General features: G+C 45.5%; 1 protein-coding gene and 2 pseudogenes across 1 annotated transcript; 2 read left to right on the top strand and 1 right to left on the bottom strand.

Moving 5' to 3' along the window:
• The first annotated feature begins 997 nt into the window (after positions 1-997).
• LOC102417617 (upstream-binding factor 1-like protein 1) lies at positions 998-2,182 on the top strand. Its single transcript, XM_006092916.1, has one exon. It carries the CDS (start codon positions 1,004-1,006, stop codon positions 2,180-2,182), a length of 1,179 nt encoding a protein of 392 aa, XP_006092978.1. The 5' UTR covers positions 998-1,003.
• A 6,759-nt stretch (positions 2,183-8,941) lies between these two features.
• Positions 8,942-10,066, top strand: LOC102428603 (annotated as a pseudogene).
• An 11,636-nt stretch (positions 10,067-21,702) lies between these two features.
• On the bottom strand, positions 21,703-23,109 carry LOC102417299 (annotated as a pseudogene).
• Positions 23,110-27,616: the final 4,507 nt, after the last annotated feature.

The following is a 27,616-nucleotide window of genomic DNA, read 5'->3' as shown; positions in this document are numbered from 1 at the left end:
CGTGACTGAGGGTGGCATCGCAACCTCCCAATCCGCCCTGTTCTGTGCATGACAGGGGACGGCGCCCCAACTCCCCAATCGGCCCTGCTCTGAGCCCGACCAGGGGCTGCACCTAGGGATTGGGCCTGCCCTCTGCCACCCGGGAGCAGGCCTAAGCCAGCAGGTCGTTATCTCCCGAGGGGTCCCAGACTGCGAGAGGGCACAGGCCGGGCTGGGGGACACCCCTCCCCCCCCCCCAAGTGCACAAATTTTTGTGCACCAGGCCTCTAGTATTAAAAAATAAAAGAAAAATAAGGGTTACTTGAACACAAACACTGTTATGCCAGTACAATTTATCTGATAACATAGTCCAGATATCTAAGTGACTAATGGGTGTGTAGGTTACACAGGTGAATTTTGGCCATTCTAATATATGTGTAGTCTATTTCAGGCTATTGTGGACAAAAATTAAACAATTGTTGTCTTGAAGTCCTTTCCATTTTAAGCATTTTTCTTTCATTTTAATATGTTTAACTCAACCATCCTTTGTTTTATCTTATGCCTGTTGAGTGAGTTGCTGGTCATTTGTTTGGTTCACTTGTAATTAAGACAAGCTGTGGTAAGACAAATGGAAAGGCATGCTAGGATAGAACTTGAGAGAAATTTTATTTTTTTCTTCTTTCTTTCTCTTTCTGCCTTTCTTTTATTTTCTTGAGCTTGAGGATGTTTAATATTGAAAATGAAGAATGATGAATTTTAAAGTTCATCTTAATTTCATTTCCAAGGTGAACCAGTTTTCACTTGTATTTTTCCTTTGTAAATTAAATTATAGAAGGGACATAGCCTAAGTGGCATGTGATCATCTCATTTATTGCATTGAAGAGTAACTTTTCTATCTCCACAGAAACATAAAATCACACATCTGGACATAATTCACCAGGGAAGTATTGAAAGTGAAGAAGTTTGACATCCTGCTGAGGTGTTTAAACAGCTAGGACCATACAAGTGGCCCAAAGATTTAGAGATGGCATTGACTAGTAGCGAAGATAACTGGTGTGAAGAAGACATTGCAGAGCTACTGGAAAGAATGGAGAATAACCTTCCTCCCAATGACAAGCACACATTCAAAACAACCCAGTCACAGATGGACTGGGTAAAAGTAGCTTTTAAAGATTATTCTGGAGAAATGTGCAAACTCAAGTGGTTAGAGATTTCTTATAAATTGAGAAAGATTCGCACTATGAAAGAATTAGTCTTGGAAGCTAAGGAACATGTTAAAAATTCCTACAAAAGCAAAATGTGCAAGATACATCCAGACATGCCCAAGCAGCCCCTGACTCCTTACCTTCGCTTCTTCAAGGAGAAGCGGCCCTTGTATGCCCAAATGTACCCCAAACTCACCAACCAGGAGCTGACCAAGGTCATGTCTGAGAAATACAAGGAGCTCCCAGAGGAGAAGAAGATGAAATATATTCAAGATTTCCAGAAGGAGAGACAGGAGTATCAGGAGAAACTGGCTCAGTTCAGGAAAGACTGCTCTGAGCTAGTGCAGGACTCCAAGACATCTGTTGTCCCAAAAAGAAGCCCAACCAGAGGCCCCAAGAAATTTCAGGGAAAAGGGAAAGATGTGATGTCTTCCCCAGAAAATGATTTTTCAGAAGAGATAAAATTCCATGGAGAGCCCGAGAAGCCCCCCATGAATGAATACCATAAGTTCCACCAGGATATGTGGTCGAGTAGGGAGCTGCAAGGCCTGCCCCTGAGGAAGCGCATGGTGGAGATTAGCAGACGCTGGCAGTGTGTCCCAAGGAGCCAGAGGGAGCATTATAAGCAGCAGGCTGAGGAGCTACAGAAACAGTACAAGGTGGACCTGGAGCACTGGCTCAAGAGCCTGTCTCCTGAAGAGTACGCTGCCTACAGAGAGAGGACCTCTGGGAAGCGTAAGAACATGAACATGCGTGGAGGCCCGGACCCCAAGATCAACAGGACAGATGTGCAGTCTCCACCATCAGGGACTATGCAAGGAGGGCTTGCACAGGAGCAGGAGCTGCAGGCTCCAGGGATGGAGTCATCAGGGACTTTGCAGGGATCTGAAGAAAAGAAGGAATATGGGGGAAAGGCAGAAGGCATCGCGTCTTCAGACTCCAGCAGTGAAGATGAAGATGTAGATATAGAATGTGAGGACAGCAACTCCAGCCTCTGACTCACTCCAACTGAGCTTTGTTCACTTCTAAATGGTGAGATAGAGAACTTTCCAACCATAGTCCTTGGCACTGACACCAAATTAAGGGGCTTTTCTCTCTGTCCCTTTTCATTTTTGTCTGTCTCCCCTTCCTTCCACAAAAGAAAATAGGTCTAGTTGGAAAGAAGAAATCTTTTGTAGGACATCTGGCTCTCCTCTATACCTCAAATCTACCCTCCAGAGAAATTCCATGGAATTAATGCTCTTGAAATAAACAATGAGATGACCAGGCTCTGGAGGGTACACTTGATTGGACTGAGTTTTCTGAGGTGAGAAGTTTTATTTTCAACTTGTATCTGATCGAGGCAGTAGGGACTCCCCTGATCCAATGACCTGTACTTTTTCTCTGTGAAACTGTCTCTCAGGACTCTTGCACTGGAACTGGGGTGGGGAAGATCTAATTTATTGGAGATAGGATAATTGCCTTTAAAAAATTTTGGGGGCCCTAGCTGGTTTGGCTCAGTGGATGGAGTGTAGGCCTGCAGACTGAAGGGTCCTGAGTTAGAGTCCAGTCATGGCCACATGCCTGGTTGTGGGCTCGATCCCCAGTAGGGGGCATGCAGGAGGCAGCCGATCACTGATTCTCTCTCATCCTTGATGTTTCTATCTGTCTCCCTCTCTGAAATCAATAAAAAATATATTTATAAGAAGAAAAATATAAAAGTTTTTTGTGGTTTTTTTTTTTTACCACAGTTGCTATTGTGGACTAAATTATTATTTAGATTAATTTATAAAGTTGGGGAAAAATAAATTGTCAAGCCCCTGATACCTGTCTCCCTTCTCTCTGAAGTAAGTATTGATCTTCCCTGTCATGTGAGGGGATGGAGCTTGTGGGCAGCACGATTTCTATATGTATATTCATCTCACATTTTTCTTGCCGGTTTCAAAAATTGGAAATTAAATTTTTAAAACTCCCCCCTTTCATTTCAATTGGGTGCTCATTAAAGTCAGTCCCCTTTGACTCTTGGCTCCAATTTTCCAGGCACTGTCTGATTTTATTCTGGTTTCTGCCCCAAACCCTTCCTAATGCTCTATGTACAAATGAATCACATATCCCTCCCCCTCCCCCTTTTTTTTTGGTTAATCCTCACTCAAGGATATTTTTCCATTGGTTTTTAGAGAGAGTAGAAGGGAGGAAAACATTTATGTAAAAGAGACACACGGATTGGTTGCCTCCCACACATGTGCTATCAGAGGCCAGAGATCAATCCTACAACCAAGTATGTGCACTTGACCGGAACCAAACCTGCAACCCTTCAGTCCATGGGCTGACATTCTATCCACTGAGCCAAACAGGCCAGGGTGCACTTGTATTCATATATGGAAGCAGTCAGGACTTAAGAGTTTATCTTATTTCTTGATGTCTTAGTAAAATATTTCATTATGTGTTTTATAAGTGTACAATTACAGTATTAGAAAATAATAACACAGTTTTCACACCTCTGCTTGTGAACCATGCTTTTAAATCATACATTTTCAGCATCTACTGCTCTGTGAGCCTTGTCCTAGTTGCATGGGCTACAGAGATGAGAGTTATAGTTCCAGTCTAAGCAGGAAGGAAGGACCAGGAAGTATAATCAGTAAGAGGCAGGAAAGTACAAATATTGGTCAAATACAGACTAAAATTCTGAATTTTCTACTACAATCAGATGGCATTGGTTAAAATAAGAATCTGTTCACTTATCCATTTCCTCATAGTACATGATGAACTGGGAATAAAATTACAATCAGAAGATTTTGTGCTTCTAAAAGGCCTGTTTCCCAGTTGATTCACAAGCAAACAAACAAACAAAAAACTAGGTTGATTTCTTCCTTTCTGCCAAATGTGGACGCCACCTTTTCCACCTCATAGCATTCTCACTCTCCCCTTCTTTGCTTGCAGCTACTCTTTCAACCAAGTGCAGAGGATCACTAGCTCTTCTTGGCCCCATCCTCTCCAAATGACTGCCTGCTCTGTGCAGGTCCAGAGCCCAGGAGGAAATCGAGGACCCTGGTACCACCTGCCACTCCCTTCCTGCTCCATCTTGGGTCTTCTGGCCTGCTCTGGCCACTCTCCCCAGATCCCCTGACTTAAGGATGCCTCTGGGGCCTTACTGATGAGCAGGAGCCAACTTGGAAAAAATCACACAGGGCTGTCACATAGGAGCATCAGCAGAGCCAGGAGGCCCCACTGGAGCCCCAGAAGCTCCTGAAGTTCTGGTCTGGACCCAGGGCTCCTCTCCCCCTCTAGGCCATGCATCCTTGAGTCGAGTCCAATAGTCCTGAGCCTCCAGGGACCCCCACAGACTGCAAAAGCAGATCCATTTTTTTTTGTTTTAATATATTTTATTGATTTTTTACAGAGAGGAAGGGAGAGGGATAGAGAGTTAGAAACATCGATGAGAGAGAAACATCGATCAGCTGCCTCCTGCACGCCCCCTACCGGGGATGTGCCCGCAACCAAGGTACTTGCCCTTAACCGGAATCGAACCTGGGACCCTTCAGTCCACAGGCTGACGCTCTATCCACTAAGCCAAACCGGTTAGGGCTCTAAATTTTTTAATAAAACAGAAAGATAACCCATAAATAGAAAGAAATATATTTTCAATACATATATCTCATAAAGGCTTTGTATCCAAATAACACTTACAATTCAAAATAAAACCAAAACTCCAATGGTCATTGTACAATTTAGAGGACTTGAGTAGGCACTTCACTAAAGAAGATATATGGATGGCTATTAAGGACATTGTCTTAGCCTATTTGTTCTTCTAGAGCAAAAAGTCTTTAGACTGGGTGGTTTATAGACAACATCAATGTATTTCTCACATTTCAGGGAGCTGAAAAGTCCAAGGTCAAGATGCTGGCTGATTCAGTTTCTGGGGAAGGCCTATTTCTTGTTTTATACACAGCTGGCTTCTCCTTCAGTTTTACCAATTAGTAGAGGTTAGAGAGCTTTCTGGAGTCTCCTTCATAAGGGCACTAATCCTGTTTCTGAGGGCTCCAGCCTCATAAGTGAATCACCTCCCAAAAAACCTTTTAAATCTATCAATAGTTTTAGTTAGTAGATGATGAGTAAAGAATGAAATTGTGATTAATGAGATTCTAAATTCACTGCAGCTGCCTGGATTACCACGTCTTACATAAACTCAAGGTCACTGCTTGCAGGAAAGAAAAGCTGAGATAGATCTTCTTAGACAGACTTTTATACCCTGTCCCTACAACAGTTTATCTCTTCTTTTACACAAATATTCTCCCCCACAATATGGAAGCAGTTATAAGTGTGCTATGTAGACATGAAAGTAATTGAGGTGATAATGCCTACAATACTAATTCATTTGTAATGAGGTCTGTCTCTCCTTTATTGACTAAAACATCTTGTAAGAGTCTTAGTCACACACTCATTTAAAAACCGACTTCTCAAATACATACCCATGTATATGCACACACATTTTTTAAGTTATTGAATCCTATTTATGTTAGGGTGTCAGCCCCCAAGTGTTGTTGTCTATGTGTTGTAACCCTAATTAGCTATCAGACTATAATCTGTATAATCCATTTAAGGTGGTTACTTCCTTTTGTAGATTTTAGCCAATCTCAGCAAGTGGGTGTGGCCTAAGTGGAGTCATATAAAAGGCCCATCTGTGCATAGGACACATCACTTCTCCAGGGTAGACTGACTGAAGTTGGAGCTGCCAGTTGAGTGAAGAGAATTCCTACTCACCTGATATCCACAGAACTCACGGAGGAGGGAGCACTCATAGTAGACTCTGGTGAGTATGGAATTTAGAATGTATATGATTTTATTTTTTTGAGTAGATATCTCAAAAAATGCCTACTTTATCTTATTACAAATATTTTCAATTTACCACTGCAATTGCTGGGATCTTCTCTAAGTAGAGAACTAGATTTCTTAGTTAATTGAAATGATATCAATATTTCAAATACCTGGAATTGGAGCACTTTCATAGAGTGATATTTGGTATAATAAGTTATTTCATTATTTTTTATTTTAGTACCATATGGCCACTAGGTGTTTTTTAGGTCCTAAAAGAGATTTCTCTACTTATGGAAATCATAAACCACCTAAAATGTTTCACATAATGTATCCATGTAAGAATCTTCATACACATTAACCTAAAAACAAATGTGTCAATTAATGAGAAAAAAGTCATAAAAGTCCTCTTTGCTATTCCATTAAAACCTTCAGTTCCAGGCTATATTTGAAAACTTTGAAATAGATCTTAGCCACTGTAAGGCTTCCAAAGAAGTGGCACTGGACATGTTGGGAGACTATCAGACATAGCGATGAACCAGTCATGCTTCCATAAACTGCATCTCAGGATTTCCTAGTTTAGAGAGGCCATGCCTGTGTTCTTATTTTTTTTTTAAAATATATCTCCAGGAAGAATTAAGAAGAGAGAGGGAGAGAGAGATTGAGGTATTATGTGAGAGAGAAAGGGGAATCCATTGCCTCCAGTATGCACCTTGAATGGGTGTGAAGCCTGAAGCCATGACTTGTGCCCTGACCAGGAATCTATCCCACCAGCATTTGGTACAGGTGATGTTGCTCCACCCAACTGGTCCACACTGGCCAGGGCTTTAATTTTGTATTTATTTACTTAATCCTCACCCTAGGATATTTTGTTGTTGTTGATTTTAAGGGAAAGAGAAAGGGAAAGACAGGGAAAAATATCTGTGTGAGAGAAACACACCCATTTACTGCCTCCTGCACACGTCCCTACCAAGGCCTGGGCCAGGTCGTGGTCAGCAACCAGGATAAGAGCCCTTGACCAGAATTGAACCAGACACCCTTTGTTCCACAGCCCAAGACTCTATCCACTGTGCAGGAGATGCCAGTGTTTCTCTTTTTCCCCTCTGTCTTCCTCTCTCTCTAAAAGTTATTAAAATATGTTTATTTAAAATAACCTATTAGGATAGCACTTTCCCAAATATCCCTTCTTTTTTTATTTTCATATAAAGGCATAAAGATATGGCATACCAAAAAAAAGCAGTCAGTCCTTCCCCTTACTTACAGATTCTGTATTTGCAAATTTGCTTATGCAATGAATTTACTAGTAATCCTAAAACTAATACTCAGGGTGTTTTCCTAGCCATTCTTGGACCTGCACTGAGAAGGAGAAACTTGAGTCCCACCAGATGCATATTTCAAGCAGAGTTTGAATCAGGAGAAGCTCTAACGGCAAGTAAGTGTTTTTTTCCATGGTATATTATGCCAGGTGTTTGGCATTTTGGTGGTGTATGTTGGTGACATCACTGTTTAAAATTGCCCCCAGCCTTAGTGCCAAAGCACTAGCTGTGCTTTATGGAGATAATGTATCTGTTAGATAAGCTTCCTTAAGTAATGAGCTCTAGCGCTATTGGCCATGAATTCAATGTTAATAAATAAAAAAATTTATATTAACTAAGATGTCTTTAAATAGAAACACACATAAAACACGATGATGTACTAACTGATGGATAGGGAAACTATGACCAGAGGCTGAAAGGAGACTAACTCTGCCTTTTGGCCAACAATAATGTTTTAGTACTTGAGAGTACATAGAGTGTTTCTGCTACATTATAGAACAGGAAGGGAATTTACTATAAGCATGTAATATCTGTCATTTTAGTCAGAAAGTAATTTGTTTTTAGAATGCAATGAAAAATCTATACTTACAGATAATAAAAGTAATAGATTATGCAATAGAAATCTGAACAATTTTATGAAGATCTTATTTATGGCAAAGAAAGTTAAAGAGCAAAGAAACAGGAAAAGACGTTACTCTAATTACCAATGGGAAGAAAGCAAATGTGTTCACAAGAATCATTTTTTTTACACATGAGATTGACGACATTTTTGTAAACTTGATAAATGTACCCAAATATTGGAAAATTTGTGATTTCTTTTAAGTGGTGGAAAGGGAAAGTAATTGGATTTTTAGGGAGTGTTCCCTGTGGGTCTACTCCAGGTACTATATTGAACTGTAAATACATTAGATTACAGGGGTGAGGAAACTATTTTTCTGCCAAGGGCCATTTGGATATTTCTAACATCATTTGAGGGCCATACAAAAGGAAATGAAATTATTGACAATCAGGCTGCTGCAATTTGGTCAAAATTTTAAATTACCCCTTTGCCTTGGGCGGGCCAGACCAAATGATTTGGGCGGCCTTATATGGACCTCAGGCAGGACTTCCCCACCTGTGGATCAGAGAATTGCTTTAAGAAATGGCTAGCACTCCGCAAAAACTCAATAAATATTATTAAATGAATCTTAGATATTGTTGAGCATCTGTCTAGTATGATAGCATTTATGTTTTATTTATTTTATTTTTATTTCAGAGAGAAAGGGAGAGGAAGAGAGACGTGGAAACATCAATGAAGAAAGAAAATCACTGAATTGCTGCCTCCTGCAAGCCCCACACTGGGGATCGAGCCTGCAAGGTGGCCATATACCCTGACCTGGTCGCTCAAGCACTGAGCCACGCCAGCAAAACAGCATTTATGTTTTAGACGCATCTTTCAGACAGTTGTTTTCAGAAGCACAGCCTGGATGTTGTAGAGAGTATGAAGCAAATGCAGAAGGACAGGTATGAGCAGCTGTAGGCCCTGCTCTGAGAGAGTTCCTGTTAGACAAGACAACTTCATCTTCCCACTACTGATTTAACGTGGGTGAAAATAGAACAGAAATCTCTGTCCTCTAACTTTGGAAATCTTGTTTAACCTTCAAACTTGCAATGTCAAGGGTTCCAAGTCTGCCACCTCCAGCAAAAATGTCGAGTGGCTCTGTAGCTGAGAGCTGGTGCCACACTGAGATCAAGGTAGTGAAATTCTCCCACATGTGGACCATCAGTAACTTTAGCTTTTGCCGGCAGGAAGTGGGTAAAGTCATTCAAAGTTCAACCTTTTCATCAGAAGCCAATGATCAACTAAAATGGTGTTTGAGAGTATACCCAAAAGGGTTAGATGAAGAAAGCAAAGATTACCTGTCACTTTACCTGTTTCTGGTCAGTTCTCCAAAGCGTATATTTTTGGCAAAATTCAAACTCTCCATCCTGAATGACAAGGGAGAACAAATCAAATCTTTGGAGAGTCACCGGGCATATAGCTTTGTACAAGGCAAAGAGGGGGGATTCAAGAAATTCATCCACAGAGATCTTCTCTTGGATGAAGACTACAGTCTTCTCCCTGATGACAAGCTGACCCTCTTCTGTGAGGTGAGTGTGGTGCAAGATTCCTTCACCATTTCTGGCCAGAATACCAAGAAGATGGTGAAGGTTCCTGAGTGCCAGCTGGCCGATGAGCTAGGAGGACTTTGGGAAAATTCCTGGTTCACAGACTGTTGTTTTTGTGTTGCTGGCCAGGAATTCCAGGCTCACAAAGCTATCTTAGCAGCTCGTTCTCCAGTGTTTAGGGCCATGTTTGCACACGCAATGGAGGAGAGCAAAAAGAATCGGGTTGAAATCATTGACATGGAGCCTGGAGTTTTTAAGGAAACGATGTGCTTCATTTACACGGGGAAGGCTCCGAACCTGGACAAAGTGGCTGATGGTTTGCTGGCAGCTGCTGACGAGTATGCCCTGGAGCGTTTGAAGGTCATGTGTGAGGAAGCCCTCAGCAGACAGCTCTGTGAGGAGAATGCTGCAGAAATGCTCACTTTGGCTGGCCTCCACAGCGCAGATCAACTGAAAACTCAGGCAGTGGATTTCATCAACTCTCATGCTGAGGATGTATTGGAGACCCAGGGGTGGCAGGAAATGGTGGCGTCCCATCCCCATTTGGTGGCTGAGATGTACCGCTCTCTGGCTTCAGCACGGGGCGCCTGTCTGGGACCCCTACACAAGCGCCTGAAGCAGTCCTGAGATCCTGCCTATTGTAAGACTCCCTTGATTTTCCAGAAGCAGCAGCCACTGTTGCTGCCATTGAGCACCTGGTAGGTGTTAGGTCGGAGAGAGCCCAGGATCGGATACATGCAGACATGTGATGAGACAATGGACTCCCCCTGGAATTTCTCACAGATCAACGTGCCAGACACAGATACCGGCTTCTTCTCCCTGAATCCACATACCCCCACACAGATGCTGACTCATTCCTGAATACCTTGCTGACCCCCCCTGCAGCTGAAGCTTCCTCAACTGAATACCTCAGCTCATGTCCCCGCCCCTCACCCAACCGCAGTATAAAAAAAGCGCCCCCCTCCATGTTGGCGTGAATCCACGTGCCCTGTCTTTGGGGGTACGTGGGTCTCCCGGGGACGCAGAATAAACTTTCCTTTCCTTTCTTTTCTGATTCACTGGACTCTCTATTTCTTGCGCCGCCTCCTGAGCCACCTAACCTAACATTTGGTGCCTTGAAACCCGGGTGGGCGAGCACTCCATTTGGCCGTCCCTCTGCGGCTCGGGGTGCCCGCCTCTCCCTCCTCATGGCTCTGGACCCATCAGGACCTCATCTCTTCAGCTCAGCAACTTTTCCCAGTTTGGCAGCATCAGCGGTGAGTCCCGCCCCACCCCCGTGCCCGTTCCTCATGGCCGCCCGCCCGCTGGCGTCTCTGTCCGTAAAACGCGGCCGAGTCAGGGATCGCCTCTCCGGACCCTTCCAGGAAGGCTCCTTCAGACCTGGGAAGGTAGAGGGACGCCTCTACCCTGCCCACGGTCCCTCCGTCCGTCTGTAGCGTGGGTTAAACCGCTGGGACACCAGCCTTTAGCCCCGCTACAGGCCACGGGTATCGAGCACGGGGAATCCAAATTCCAAACCTGACCTGAGCACACCTCTAGGGTGCCGGCTCGCCAATCTGGCTAAACATGGGGCCTGTCCCGGACCTGTGTCCTTTTTCTGTAACATAGCATGGCCTCAGTCTGAAAACGGGACCCTGACTTTACCGTCGCACCGATCTCAGTAATTTCTGCCAGTGACCTGGGACATTTGCCCAAGTCTCTCTCTCTCAGTCTCTCTCTCTCTCAGCCTCTCTCCATCTCTCTGCGTTCCCCGTCCTTCCCCCAAAGTTCCTTCCGCCATCTCTCCTAGCTCTGTCCGTCCTCCTCCCTCCGGGCTGTCCCTGCGCTTCCCCCACTGTGCACCACCGAGCCCGCGGTGTGTGTGGTGTATGTGTGTGGGAGTGGGTTCATGTGCTGTGTGTGGGTGGCGGGTGCCAGCGCCGTCACCATCATCATTGTTGTCTCCGTGTTCTCCCATTCCCCTTCACCAGGGACCACCGCAAATTCCCTTAGGGAAAGCCGCCCGCTCTCCCGCCGGCATAAGCCCCTGTCCGTCCACACTCTCCCCTCCTCCCTCCCTGCTGGATTCTCCTCCAGCCACGCCTTCTCCACTGCCTCCTGATCCCGCCTCCCCTCTTCCGCCCGCCCCCGTGGCGGCTGGAAACTCAAACCGCCTTTTACAACCCCATGCCCCTGCACTCCGCCGCCGTGCAGTCGGTCAGTCCGTGCACTGCCGCAGCCGCTAATGCCATAGCGGCTGCTGGAAACTCCGCCCCGACCTGCCTGCTTCCCCAGTAGGCACACACGCGCATCCGTAGGCTCTACCTTCCTTCTATCCTCCCCTCTGCCCTGCCCCTGGGAGGTTGCGACTTTAAACCGCAATTGAGAAGCACCTGGTGTCTTTCTCCGCCAACCCCACTGTGTGCATCAAAGAATCCCAGTGCCTCTCCCACGCCCACCCAGGCCACCTCTCCCGCGCTCTCCCCTCCCCTTACAGGCCTGCCTTAGTAACCTGTACCCCATGCAGTGCCCTCTCTAAATTCTAACCGCCCGCCTTCCACTGTGCTCTCTGCCGAATCTCCTCCCCCATGACTGCCGGCACTTTAAATTCACAGATGGCCTGCCAGTTCCCTTTGCAAGAGGTTGCAGCTGGGCTCTCTTCAGACCCTTTTAACCAGCAGCTTCCTTCTTCCCTAGAGCCCAAATCCTGAGAACGTTAGCTCCAGAACAGCCTCTTCCATTTCTGCACCCATTCTACCCCTGAGGGAAGCAGCGGGGACTGAGGGCATAGTCTGAATCTATGCCCCCACTCTCTAAACCCAACCTTTAAGGTCTTTCTTAGTCCTCAAACCCAGGTCCGAGATCAAGTGAAAAATGGCCTTGAAAGTTCTTAATGCCCGTGAGGAGCTGGCACAGTCAGAATGGCAAGCCTGCCTTCCACAGAAGGTGGACCTGCAGACACGCCTTAGTGGCCCTGTGGTTGACGGCAGCCGCCATGGCCCCAAGGGGGCTGTGAGCGGTGGGGGTGCAACGAAAGGACGCACACCGCCTGGAGAATGCTTCAAATGCGGAGATGAAGGCCACTGGGCAATGCAGTGCCCCCGGTCCCAGGCTCCAGCCAAGCCCTGCCCGGCGCGAGGTCAAAGCTGCCCCTGGAAAAGTGGCGGGCCTTCTGCGCCTCAACGTAGGAGGGCCACCCTTCCAGGTCATGACCCCCACTGGCCATGTTGGAACTGGCTGAAGACTGAAGAAGCCCAGCCTCGATGACTCCAATCACCCTTGCTGAGCCTCGGGTCACAATGAAGGTAGTGGGTCACCTTCCCGGTCGACACGGGGGCTGCCTTCTCTGTCCTGCCCTCCTTTTTAGGGCCCCTTTATCCTTCCAAGATCTCGGTCATGGGTATTGATGGCAAATCCACCTGCCCTCTGGCCACCGGACCCCTTCCTTGCCTCCATCATAGCCCTATAACCCACTCATTTTTAGTCATGCCTTCATGCCCCGTGCCCCTGTTAGGACAAGATATCCTCACCATCCTAGCGGCCACTCTGCCCTTCAGCCTCCCTGCTTCTTCCACTCCTGGCCCCCTCCCTTTACAGGGACACCGATCCTCCACTGCCATGCGTCCCGTTATGGGGCCCAGTTGTCCCAGACCATAGTCAGCCTAGCTCAGTCTCCGCCTAGCTCAGTCTCTCAGTCTCCAGCGTGAATGCCTTATCTCTTTATCTCCTCCACACTGTCCCCTCCTCTGAACTGAAAACTGCTCTAATCTCCACCCATTCCCCTCCACCCTTCCCAAAGGAAAAAATGCGGCAGTTTTAAAATCCAAGTGGCTAGAGGCCTGGGAACAGGCTGCGCGACCTGCTCCCTCCCTCCCCGCCTTTTCTCCAGCCTCCAGGTCCCTGGCTTCCACTGCTCCTTCCATTTTCCCTTTGATAACAGCGCATTCTAACATTTCCTCCCACTTTCACTGCAATACCTACCTCTCTCAGGCTCACAGAGTGCCTCCCACCATCCCCGAAGAAGATTCTCCGACACCATCCAGGACCAGATGACTCATCATTCCTCACAGGCTCTTACCTGGCAAGCGACCCTCCAATTTTGCTCAGGTTTTTCATATTTTCAGGGGAAACAGATACGGAATGATGAGGGAGTCATCAATTCTACTGTCTGGGATGGGAAATCCTCTAGTGTCACTCTCTATTTACAAACCCTGGACCTCCTCCTATGCCCACATGCATCAACACAACTTTCCATCTACTCTCGAACATCAATCCCTCCTCTACATCCTGCTGGATTTGTCTGTCACTGGCTCGAACCCTCATCATAGCCACTCAATTCCAACCTATTGGACCATCTAACTAAACTCTCTCTAGAAATTCGCAGCTCCTGGACCGGACCTCCTGCCCATGGCCTTGACCAGAAGTCCAGGCTACACCAAGGAGCCCCACCTTCTTGAGCCCTTTTGACCCTTCTTGCTCAACCACCGTCTCCTTACTGATCCCCCTCCCCTGGGTACATATCTCCCATATCTGTCTTTAATCAGGCAATTGCTCCGAAAACACGAGAACAGGTTTCTGCCCAAGCCAGAGCCGACCAACCAGGACTCCCAAGGACCAGCCCTTCACCCTGGTGACTCGGTCCTCCTTAAGAACCTACATCCACAAGCCTTGGAGCCTAGGTGGACGGGACGTCACACTGTAATCCTCACAGCCCCCACCGTGGCCAAGCTGCTTGGCGACCCCAGCTTGACGACCTGTCCTGGCACCGCCTCTCCAGAGACCTGTCCTGGCACTGCCTCTCCAGAGACCTGTCCTGGCACCGCCTCTCCAGACTCAAGAGGACCCCGGAGCAGCAACACTTCTATAAATGTGATGTATTGGGCCCCACTAACGTCTGCCTTAACCGCCCTCCCCTCCTCCTTCTCCTCCAGGCCCTGAGCAACCTACACACACCCCCACCCTCTTGTGTGGAGGTTCAAGGTCCGTGAAACCTACTACTAGAATGGCAAACAAGTCACCCGGCAGCGAAACCCAGACAGGTCTTTGCTGGCTGCCGTCCCACTCATGACTTCTCCAAGAACCCAAGGGAAAGGTGAATGTTAGCCTCCCGTGGCTGGCATTCCCCTTTGGGAACCCGAAACTCCAGAGCCCACCCTGCCCCCATGGATATGCTACCAGACCAGTAATCCGGTAACTGGGGGACAAGTCATTTATAACTGTACCTGAAACCACACCGCATCCAGTCTCACCAAGGCCAGACTAGGTACCTTCTTTTGGTGCAATGGCACCTTAAGCAACTGCATGAACTCCTCTGACCCCAGGCCTTGCTTCGTGGTCACAGTAGTTCCCCAACTAACCTTGTATGGAGAGTCGGAGCTCACCTGGTTGCTCCCTCCATCCCGCCCCCAGACGCACCAGGCTGCCTTCCTCCCTGTCATGTTAGGGGTGAGTATCGCTGCCTCAGTAGGCCTCACGGGGGGGGGCCTCGGGAATAGTCTGGTCACTGCTCAGTACTTTAATGACAAGCTCCAGTTAGCCCCGGAGTCTACTACTGCCTCTTTTAGCCTCCCTACAGCAGCAAGTGACATCAGTAGCCCAAGTAGCCCTACAGAACCAGCGTGCCTTAGACCTTCTGACTGCAGAAAGAGGAGGAACCTGCATATCTCTTCAGGAAGAATGCTGTTAACTACATCGAGTCCGGAGTAGTGGAGCAAAACGTACAGACCCTGACTAAGCTGAGTGAAGAACTACATGCAGGACACTTCCAGGACAACTCTCCTTTCAGCTGGTTCCAAAGCCCCTTAGCTACCTGGGTCCTACCCATGGTAGGGCCCCTGATTCTCATCTGTGTCTTTTTTCTCCTAGCCCCCTGCCTCCTCAAGTTCATCCGCTCCTGGATTACGGAGATGTCACGGGTGACTGTGAATCAGCTCCTGCTCCATCCCTACACTCGGCTCCCCTCCGACCTGCCTCTGCCTAACCCTGGCCTTTAACCACCACCTCCCCTCGTCGTCGTCCATGTTCAGCTGGAAGCAGCTAGAAAGAGTCGCCGCCCCTTATCATCAAAAGGCCAGGATGTTAGGTCGGAGAGAGCCCGGGATCGGATACATGCAGACATGTGATGAGACAATGGACTCCCCCTGGAATTTCTCACAGATCAACGTGCCAGACACAGATACCGGCTTCTTCTCCCTGAATCCACATACCCCCACACAGATGCTGACTCATTCCTGAATACCTTGCTGACCCGCCCTGCAGCTGAAGCTTCCTCAACTGAATACTCAGCTCATGTCCCCGCCCCTCACCCAACCGCAGTATAAAAAAAGCGCCCCCCTCCATGTTGGCGTGAATCCACGTGCCCTGTCTTTGGGGGTACGTGGGTCTCCCGGGGACGCAGAATAAACTTCCCTTTCCTTTCTTTTCTGATTCACTGGACTCTCTATTTCTTGCGCCGCCTCCTGAGCCACCTAACCTAACAGTAGGCAGCACAATCTGTGGAGTTTTCGTCTGCTGTCAGGGGAAGTCTGCATCTCAGCCCAAGATTTTTAGTTTTATTATTTTCAAATGTATCTTTATTGATTTCAGAGAGGAAGGGGTAGGGAGAGAGGAAGAAACATCAGCGATGAGAGTGAATCTTCCGTAAGCTGATTCCTGCATGCACCCTAATGGCGATCATACCCACAACCAAGGCATCTACCCTGACCACCAATGGTTCCTTGACCTCCTGGGTCATAGACTGACACACACTGCCTGAGCAACACTGGCCAGGTTAAGGATATTTTCTTCCATAGATTTTTAGAGGGAGTGCAAAGGAGGGAAGGAAAGACAGAGACAGAGACTCTGAGAAAGAGAAAGAGCTGCAATGCCCAGACAGATGCATTGCAAGGGATGGAAACTGCAACCCAGATATGCACCCTCGAGTGGAATCAAACCCCTGACCCTTCAGGTCTGAGCCAAAGCTCTAAACACTGAGACAGTGACCAGGGTGAGATAAGTCTTACATTGGGCCATAAACATTTAAATTTAGAAAAATGTTCAAATGTCTGTCTTTAGGGATTTGCTTGTTCTGCAGATGTTGTGGTCATCTCTGCACTTTACTAGATGTGACAACCAAAACTGCTCGTGTTGTTGTAGCTCACAATAAAGTAACATCTTAAAAGACCAACTTCTGCCTCCGGACTTTATTTGCAATGTGTGCACATGATTTCTTTTTGCAGTGACTCTCACTTTGCAGCCAGGAAGAACTAATAGACTTGTCTTCCTACCTGGAGGTTTGATCAGCCTTTGTGTGGGATGTGGTCCTCAAGGTGCAAATGTCTCTCCTGGATCTGAGTGTTTTCGTGACTGGGGTGCTGAGACTTTTACCTCTGGGAGACATGACTGGAAGATAGAAGTGGGAGACATTGGAATTGGGCTGCTGGAGTCTGTAGTGATGATTGGAAATAGAGGAATAGGAGTGTCCAGAAGGGCCTCTTCTTGGCTCTGCTAAAACCCACATCCACTACAATGTCTTCACCACCTCCCCACTTTTACTGCAATATGTGCCCTAACCTATTGGCTGAGTAGGGGCATTCCTGGATTATGAAGATGAAAGTGTGACCTTTATAAGCGTAGCTCAAAGTTCCGTATATGTAAAATTTCTTCCTGCTCCTTCTCTCTCCGTCTCAGGCCTAACTTTTCCTTTAGTCACTTTTGACTAGAAATAGATTAGGAATCATTCTACATGCTGGGGAACACCAGTATCTAAGAAAGGCATTTTCCTAATACACTATCAATTAAGACAAATATGTTACCCTTTTTTGTTTTTAGTTTCCTTTTATGCCATGAAAATCCATTTACTATATTATTAAATATGGTGGAAACATTCAAAACATAAGTGTTGGTTTGTGCTTTACTCAGTTTGTTAAAATCTGCACGCATGATGCATGGCATAGAATATGTTCTCTGGATTTTGCTCTATTTCTAAACTGTCATCAGGAAGTATAATAATAGATGACAGGGGTGTCTGGAAAAGTACAATTAAATGCAAGAAGTTGGCTGATTTCATGTAGCATCATATTCTTCAGGTCCATTCATGCTGCCCCAAAGTTTCAGAAACCCCTCTTTTCAGCTGTGTAGTATTCCATTGCGTAAATGTCCCACAGCTTTTTATCCATTTGCCTACTGATGGCCACTTGGGCTGTTTCCAAATCTTAGTTATTGGGCAACAGAAACGAAGGAGAAAATAGACAAATGGAACTAGGTCAAAATAAAAAGCTTCTGAACAGCAAAAGAGTCATGATCAAAATGAAAAATGACCTCTCTGTATGGGAGAAAATATTTGCCAATGTTACCTCTGATACAGGGTTAATATCCAAATTCTATAAAGTCCTCATACAAGACGACAAAAGGAAGAGAAACAATCCAACAAAAATGGGCTCAAGGACCAATTAGACATCTCTCCAGTAGAATGACCAAGTTGTGGTGCAATCATAGACTGGAATACCCTGAGACAAAATAATAAAAACAAGTGCTACACACAGAGGAGTGCATAAATCTCGCCAAAATACTTTTCTTTCATTCTTTAATTTTAAATATATTTTTTATTGATTTCAGAGAGGAAAGGAGAGGGAGAGAGAGATAGAAACATCAATGATGAGAGGGAAGTATTGATTGGCTGCCTCCTACTAGTAAGGCCTCTGACTGAGGATCAAACCTGCAACCTGGGTATGTGCCATGCCTGGGAATTGAACTGTGTCCTGCTGGTTTATAGGTTGACACTCAACCACTAAGTCACTCTGGCTTGGCTCACCAACATACTTTTAAACCATGAAAGTACACACCAAAGGTGTATACTATGTGATTTTATTCATATGAATTTAAAGAAATGATCATTAGAAACAGGGCATATTAATCACCAGCATATGATTACCTTTTTGGGAGAGGGGATTAGACTTGGGACAGGGTAGGCAATCCTGGGATCTAGAGGTCTGAGTATGTTACATTTGTGGTATGAAAGAGAACATTCTTTTGACAATTTCTTCACCATTTTCCATAATATTAAGAAATCTCTGGACAGGGAAGCTATATTTTGGGGTCAGTATCACGGAACCGTATCCTTTCACTGTGTTCCCAAATATTATTTCATTTGTGGTTTCCTACCTTATGGATTCCAGGGACTTCTAAGAGCATTATTTCCCCAGTTTGATACATATAGAGACACAAAATTGTGGCTAGTGGAAGTGAAGTTTGGCCATGGAGGCAGAGAGCATGTTCCACATGTTGAGTGTTGCAGAACCTGCTTCGTGCCAGGTAGGGGGACCCTGAAGGTGAAGCTGAGATCTTGATATTTTGGCGGCCTTCTTACCAAAAGGATGTGTTTGAGATGACCCTGAACTTGGCTTACTAACACAGCCAACTCAGGGTGCAAATCTGAGAGAACAATGCTGTCCAGGAGACAGAGGCCCAGAGCTCCCCTGGCTGCTGTCTGGGAGGCAGCAACCCAGACAGCACCCAGATACTACCCAGGCCAAATTTTTTAATTTTAGTACAGAGTTCATCTGTTTGGATGCAATGTGAAGTGAGACTTTGAATTCACTTGTTTATCAGTTGCTAACAGGAAGGCGAGGGCATGAATCAGGGGGGTAGGGGGGTAATGGGGGATGAGGACATGAGGACACATATGTAATACCTTAATCAATAAAGAATTTTCTTAAAAAAAGAAACTAAACAACATTATGGTTGAATATGTCTTTCTATCCCCATTGATCTTGTATGTATCCTTCATTACAAATACATCCTTATCGAGCACTAGCTTATTTTCAGACCATCTATTCTTATATTTCCATGTAGTTCTTAAAAGACTTTTATTAATTTTTAGAGAAAGGGAGAGGGAGAGAAAGAGGGAAACGTAGATCTCCTGCCTCCTGCTACCTGGGATGGAGCCTGAAACACAGGCATGTGCCCTGATTGGGAATCAAACCAGCAACCTTTCGATGCAGGGCTCTTTCTATGTAATTGTGCATTGATCCCCACGGATTTGATATTTGTGTGATCATAAGGTGTGTACTATAAAATAGATGTTTACCTGCAAAATTCTACCTTAAAAATTTTTCTCATGTTAAAACAATGTTCCTCATCTTAAAACTATGTTCATATTATGGGGTTTTTTGGTGACTTTATACAGAATTAATCCTAAAATGATGGCTTTGCAATATTTGTTATTCAAGATAAATAGAATTTGCCCACGTGGAAATGGAAGAAACGAACTCTTTGTGGAGGTAATGACTTTAAGGAGAGGGAGAAAGAAGGTGTTTTCAGGAATAAGAGCGTTTGGCTGAAGTATGATGGACAGATACTGAAAGCACAGGAGAGAAAGCTGGAGAAGGCTTTGATCACACAGTGGAGGCCCTTCAATGGTCAGCTGGGGATGTTGCACTAATGAGTTGGCAGTGAAGGAGGCACCAGCATTTCTCAGCAGCACCGTTGCCACTCAGGATGTCAGAAGTGGGTCTTTCTTTGAGACACATGGCAGCCTCCATGCTTAGAGTGAAGGGACAGAAGCAGCAAAAAATTGCAAAGATATTTCAACACCAAACTCCTTTATGTAGCACATACTTGTTTTTATCCAAGTCTTGCAGTTTCTCGCTGAACTTAGAAACAATTTCCGTAAAGTTCTTCACTACAGAAAAGAGTGAATCTGAAAGACAAGGTAGGACCTAGTGGTATTGCTCTATAGCTGAAGCAAAGGAAACAAAAAGGTAAGCTATTCCCCTTTGCATTTTACAAGGTATTTATATTTTGTATATTACAAGATAAGCATGAGTGAATGCCGGAGTTCATTTATTTTTTTCACTAGCTGAGTATAGACAGAGACCCCCAAAAGTTAGTAACCTTTAAAGTCCTAGCAAAGGTCAGAGCTGTGCATCACCCAGTTAATCTAGACACCACCCAGTTAATTTAGGTAATGTTAGCTAAAGCATCATCCCCACCTTAGTTTACTTAATTTCTTAGATATTTATGTAAATTTTTGTTTATTATTGTTAATTAGATATTTTGCCTATTCCTGGAAATTGTCTACTGATGAACTAATCTGTGTGAACTAACCAGCTGCCTCAAAGCCCAATCCCCAGACATATGAGTAATCCCAGTCAAGATCACATGTTGGCCAACCTAGCCGAAGCCTTCAGGAACCTGAGAAATAAAAGTGCAGTGCTGTGTGCCACACACCAATTTTGTGACACTAGCTAACTGCCACAGTTCAGTAAAAATTGTTGAAGAAAAGAGTGAATTTGGCTTCTTGGAAAATGTTAATTCTCCTAGATATTAAGAGAGTTATTTATTGAACCAAATAATGGAAAGGTGCCTTACCCCCAATATATAAGCTACATAGCCATTGGGGCTCATTTTTTAACATTATAAAAGTGATATTGGTGAAATAGAATACTCCTAAAATGAATGAAAATCTTTTTTTTACTACAGTGCTGCATATCTGTTTGAAAGTATATATTTGTGCAACAAGAGGCAGGCAGAGAATAATTAACATCTGACAGTGCTTCATCTGTGGGTTCTACACTGTATCAAAACTAGTCTTGCTTTATTCATTTATTTAACTTGTAGCTCAAAGGAACAATATGCATATTACACACAGTTCCACTGATTATACAGACATCAAACTTACTTACTTTTTTAATCCACAGATCCTAATCACATATTCTTTTGCATATTTTAAGGAAGCCTCGCTAACCATCTATTGTAGTTATCTAAGCATAGTTGGAAGCATAAAAAAAAACTGGTTAAAGTTAAATTTCTACAAATGGGAAGTAAATTTGGTAGTAAATTGTGTAAGAAATGGTCCGATTGGCTCACCTGTTTGAAAATTGAAAGAAAATAATAGGATTAAAATTTTATTTTATCATATATTAACATAATTCTGATTATAACTGCAGCACACTAATTCTTAGAATGAATCCGAACAGAATCCAATTTTGGTTGGTATTTTTGTTTAACTATATTTTCTGACAAAATTACTAGATGTTAAATGCAGTGTGGTATCCTAAATTGGATCCAGGGACATCAAAGTGCATTATAACAAAAAATTGGTGAAATCTGAATAAAATTTGCAGCTTAGTTAATAATATGCAGACATCTTAGTTTTAACAGAAAACTGGTGAGAGGTAGACAAGAATTCTCTGTATAATAGTTGGAATGTTTCTATAAATCTAGCATTATATATATATATATTGAATGACTTGAAAAATGGGGGGAAGAAGCAAAATACAAGCCCATATCTTCATTTATTTTTCCATAATACAAATTTATTGTTACACAAATGTACAGTGTTTGAACAGAAAAAGAAAGCCCCACTGTCACCTAGAAAGAGGACTTGAAGCAGCACGTGGGAAGCAGGGTGGCTCCGGGATGTCAGGTGTGTGGTTAGAGGCTCTGCTCCATGTATGTGGAGATGTCCATTTCTTCAGGAAGCTCCGCCACATTGACTTCAAACCTACCCTGAACATCATTGAGGATTTTGGCATCATTGTCATGAGACACAAAAGTGATAGCCAGGCCTTTGGTGCCAAAGCGACCGGCACGGGCCACCCGGTGGAGGTAGGTGTCCGAGTCCTCAGGCATGTCATAATTGAAGACGATGTTGACTCGCTCAATGTCCATCCCTCGGCCAAACAGATTGGTGGCCACGAGGATCCGCCGCTGAAAGTCCTTGAACTGCTGATAGCGTGCTAGGCGCTCCTCCTGGGCCATGGCCCTGTGGATGGCGATGGCTGGGAAGCTCTGTTCCACGAGTAGCTGGGCCAGGGCCATGCAGCACTGCACCGACCTCACGAAGATCACCACCTGGTTAAACTCTAGCACGTCCAGGAGGTCGAAGAGTTTACGGTTCTTGTCGCGGTCTTTGAGCTTGACATAGTACTGCTGCAGCCCATGCAGCGTGAGCTTGGTCTCGTCGTCCACCAACACCTCCATGGGATCTTGCATGAACTTCCTGCAGATGGGCCGGATCTCCTTGCTCAGCGTGGCACTGGACATCATGCACTGCTCCTCGTGTGGCGTCAGGCGAAAGATCTCCTGTACATCCCGCCGCATGTCCAGCTGCTCCAGCATCTTGTCACACTCATCCAGCACGAAGTGCTTCATGTTTCTCAGGTTGAGGCTCCTGTTCCGCACGAGTGCCAAGATGCGACCTGGAGTCCCCACCACGACGTGGGGACAGTTCTTCTTCAACACCTCTTCGTCCTTCTTGATGGAAAGACCCCCGAAGAACACGGACACCTTGACACTGGGCATGTACTTGGAGAAGCGCTCATACTCCTTCCTGATCTGAAAGGCCAGCTCCCGAGTGTGGCACATGACCAGGACGGTCACCTGTCCATTGACGGGCTCGATCTGCTGTAGGGTGGCCAGCACGAAGACTGCAGTCTTCCAGACTTGGCCTGGCACAGGACATCCATGCCCAGGATGGCTTGGGGAATACACTGGTGCTGAACCTCAGATGGATGCTCAAAGCCACAGTCCGCTACGGCCCTCAGGAGCTCAGGCTTCAGCAGAAAGTCCCGGAAGCCAGAGCTGTGGATGGAAACGTAGGACCCCTTGACATCTCTCTTGGGGGGTCCTGGGGTGGTCTCTGTAGGAGCCTGGGGCTCTTCATCTTCCTCATAATCCAGAAGCTTGTTTTCCACATCCTGTTCCGCCATCATACTGGTTCCCCGTTCGCCTCCGCGCGCTCCGAGAGTCGACAAGCGCTCTAGCGTTGGATCACAAGCCCCAATTTTTAATTATTAGCTGCAGAAAACATAAAATTTCATTTCAGTAAACACAATCAGAACAAACGAAGGGAAAAAAGTAATTACAAAAACTGCATATATTGTTCCTTGAAAATGTAGGTAGTATAAGCTGCTAAGCATTCTTTTGACAATCCTAACTCTTCATTCCACAATCATAAGTGAACAGAAAGCTTTGAACAAACACCCCATGTTTCAATAACTAAAGTTTTTAAAGTTGCAAATGAATCTCCTCCTGGTTCATTATTCTAATCTAGCCGAAATAAAGAGGGTAATGTATCTGAACTGTTCCTCTGTTTTGTTTTTATACCCATAATAGGGAAAACAGTCTCACAAAGATAAATTGATGCGAATGAAAGAAGAGTTTGGGGATTTTTTTTCAATTACAGTTGAAATACAATATTTGGAAGAAGAATATCTAAAGTAATTTCAGCAAGCTAAGAATATTCGTTTTTAACTTTTATCTAAAATGAAACAAATAATATATTTTCACTATTCATTTTCAATCTTTCATCAGTTGCCAATTCCAACAATTATCCTTTAAAGTTACCTTTAAAATTAAATCATCTTTTGATGAAAGCAATGAATTCAAGATTCTATCCATTGCTAGTGTCACAATCAAACTAATTTTAAAATATGACAAGGTGCAAGGTGGTCCTACTGCACATGCATGACTAGAACAGTTCACACCACATGGGACTCACTATGAACTATGAAGGCAAAAATCGTATCTTACAATGGTACCTGTATGGTCAGTCGGAACAGGCCCTCTTCCAATTGCAGCCTTCTGACTTCTTGTATTCTCACTTGGGGAATATGGCAGGCAACTCTCTCAGGCCTCCTTTATAAGGGCACAAATCTCATCATGAGGGCTCCACCCCCAGAACCTTATCCAATCCCAAAGCTCCAGCTCCTAATCCCATTGGCTGGGGCAATAGAATTTCAATTTATGAATTTTTTTTTTCAGATGGTCAGCATAGTTGGTTCTCTCTTTATTGTCCTGTTACATTTGTATTTATACCAGTTGATTTTAATCCTATCCATTCTATTCCAAAGGCTAGGGTGTTTCTTATCTCCATTCCAAGGTTACTCTATTGTTCTATTAAGTTACAAGGAGGTAACTGAAGGAGATTATCCTAAGTAAAGATTATGTAGCTTAAGCATGATTGTTTGTAGTTAAAGTGATTAACTACCCGCCTGGCACTTAGTTAAGGGGTTTTACAGATTTATTCCCTTTCTTAGTCCTGTTAATCCCTAACTGCAGGGAAAAAATCCCCACCTGGGGAAATAACCTTTCTCGGGGAGGTGGTCCTGTTTAAAACACATAGCACTAAGAGGGGAGCAAACATGTGCCATATATGCCAGGTCCCTTGAAACATAAGCTGTGCAGATGTTTCTTCTCTGCAGCGACTGTGTCAAGCAGCAAGGGTGGACTGGCTTCCGGCAAATTCCCCCGTTTTATTTTTTAAATGACAGCGTGTGTAAATCAGTGGCCACCTCTCGGATTGGGTTGTTTAAGACTCAGAAGAAGACTTGTTTGTGACTTAGCCAACAGGTCAGTCCGAGGCTTAACCCTATATTGGCTCCCCACATCTCACCCTTCTTTTATTTATTTATTTTATTTATTATTTTTTAAAAATATATTTTATTGATTTCCTACAGAGAGGAAGGGAGAGAGATAGAGAGTGAGAAACATCTATGAGAGAGAAACATCGATCAGCTGCCTCCTGCACACCCCCTACTGGGGATGTGCCCACAACCAAGGTACATGCCCTTGACAGGAATCAAACCTGGGACCTTTCAGTCCGCAGGCTGACGCTCTATCCACTGAGCCAAACCAGTCAGGGCCCTTCTTTTATTTTGTAAGCTACTATAATGAAAGTTTTTAAGCATCAAGAACAAAAAGCTACCATAATGAAAGTAAAACTTAAGCATCAAGAACAAAACTCTGGCTATTAAAACAATAACCAGACAATGCCAATGCAAAACCCAAAACATTTCAAAACTCAAACATAACATTTTTAAAGCTAGTAAGAATAATAAAACAATGGCAATGCAAAAAGCAATAAGTGAGTTTCTGCTAAATGAAAGTTTCTTTTGCTGATTTATTCAGAGTCCTCGGACTTGGCTGAGAGAGTAGCTTCCACTTCTTGCTTTTCTACCATCTGCTGGGCCTCAGTTGTTAACTTCTTCAGCTGACCCCATGTTGGCACCTCAGTCCCTTGCATAGCCTTCCTTTTCTTCTTTTTTCCGCTTTTCTGTCATCGGGACAACACTTAAGTCTTTGGAACAATGGGACAAGGAGCTTCTCTGGGTCCATTGTGGTGACTCACCTAATACTCTGGTACCCAAATTGTCTGCACTGCTCCTTCTAAGGGTCCCTGTTTGGGAATAAAACAATGGCAATGCAAAACAGTAATAAGTGAGTTTCTGCTACATCTCAGAAGAAACAGACATGCCACTGGACGGATGTCTCTGCTTCTGGCTGTCCACCCTCAGGTCACTGACCTGCAGGCCTTCTCCATAAGGCAGGACCGACAAAGGCCGCACACAGGTGCAGATCAGCACGATCCTGCTTCTTTAGGCCCTTGTGTCTGGGGGATCCGGGTATGTGCTTGGTTCTTTGAACCAAGGGACATCCCACGGTGTCTTCTGGGAACTGGAGGGAGCAGTGCTGGGAGGCAACTAGCCTTCTCAGGTGCTGCGCATCCAGGCCCAAGCCAGCAGGCACCGGCACTGGTGCGGGGCTGAGCAGGCCCTGGGGCGCCAAGGCCCTGACCGTGCTGCTGGGCTCAGGCCTCGGTGGGCAGCAGCTGCGGAGGCGGTGGGAGATTCTCACAGATGGGTCCAGGCTCGGGGGCTGCCAGTCCAGGGAGATGTTGTTGAGGAAGAAGAGCGCGGCCTGGCGGCGCCGCAAGTCCCCGTGCCTCCGCAGCGCCATATGTTGGGGTCCAACTCCAGCAGGTCAAGGAGTTCCCATAGGTGTGGACGGAGTCGGCCAAGAAGGAATGACAAGGAGACAGCGTTCAGTTGATCAGCAGCCTAGCTAGGTTCTCTAGTCAGGTTCCCCAGCCAGGTTCTGTCAATTTATGAATTTTTGCATTTCTTCCAGCCCTGTCCCCATTTGTCCATGACTTGCCATTTCCCTCATCACTTTACTCAACTACGTGAAATACAGCATCTTTTGCAACATTTGTGATTGCATTTTGTTGTAATGCTGCATTTTCCTCCAGGGCATTGGGATATTTGAGAGGAGACTGATTTTATACGTGGTCAGTTTTTTATAAAATGACTTGTACAACCTCAAAACGGTAGGAACACAGGTAATTAATTAATGTTTGGAAGGCAGGGAACCCTGTGTCTCCACTTTCCCTACACTTCAAATTCACAAAGAACTGAGGAAATAAAACAGCTGATGAGTATTGACAGCCAATGAAAAAAAAGGCAAAAGGCTCAGGAGAGAGGTAAACAAGGGGTACAAGCTAGATTCAGAGATTGTCTTCAGTCCATGGAGAATTAGGGCATGAGACTCTCAGAAGCAAATAACAACAAGAACCAAATCCTTGTCTCTGCAAGGCTATGGCGCCATAGAAGGCAGGAATTCACACAGGCAAATGGAAATTCAACACAGGCCCACACCCAGGTATAATGCGATCCCCCAAACAGGCTTGTGTTTGCTGTGTTTTTTGTTTGTTTGTTTTTGTTTTCAGATTATCCCAAAAGGTAAAAGCTCGCTAAGTGCTAATTCCCAAGTTGAGAAAGATTGCTTTAAGAGGTAGCAGAGGACGCCCTAGCTGGTTTTGCTCAGTGGATAGAGCGTGGGCCTGCGGACTGAAGGGTCCTAGGTTCGATTCCTGCCAAGGGCACATGCCTGGGTTGTGGGCTCGATCTCCAGTGGGGGGCGTGGGGGGCGTGTAGGAGGCAGCGGATGGATGATTCTCTCTCATCATTGATCATTGCTGTTTCTATCTTTCTATCCTTCTCCTTTCCTCTCTGAAATCAATAAAAATATATTAAAAAAAAAAAAAAGAGGAGTTAAGATGGCGGCGTCGGTGGCAGCTGCAGTCAGAGGAGGGCTGGGCGGGCCATTGGAAGATCGCCCCTGGTCGGGCTCAGAGCAGGGCCGATGGGGGAGTTGGGGCGCTGCCCCCTGTCATGCACAGAGCAGGGCTGATCGGGAGGTTGCGATGCCACCTCTAGTCACGCTCAGGGTACGGCTGATTGGGGGGTTGGGGCACCACCCCCTGTCACACTCAAGGCAGGGTTGATGGGGAGGTTGCGGCCCCCCCCCTTGTCATGCACAGAACAGGGCCGGTCAGGGGGGTGTCGCTGCCCCCTGTCACTCAGAGAGCAGGGCCATCGGGGGGTTGGGGCTCCGTACCCTGTCACACACAGAGCAGGGCCCATCAGGGGTTGAGGA

Source organism: Myotis lucifugus, unplaced genomic scaffold (genome assembly GCF_000147115.1).
Source record: "Myotis lucifugus unplaced genomic scaffold, Myoluc2.0 scaffold_106, whole genome shotgun sequence".
In the NCBI taxonomy this organism is placed as follows: Eukaryota; Metazoa; Chordata; class Mammalia; order Chiroptera; family Vespertilionidae; genus Myotis; species Myotis lucifugus.
This window is presented reverse-complemented; position numbering and strand designations above follow the sequence as displayed.

What these genes read in the sequence shown, in the direction of transcription:
- LOC102417617 (XM_006092916.1), top strand. Translation starts at nt 1,004, where the DNA reads ATGGCATTGACTAGTAGCGAAGATAACTGGTGTGAAGAAGACATTGCA.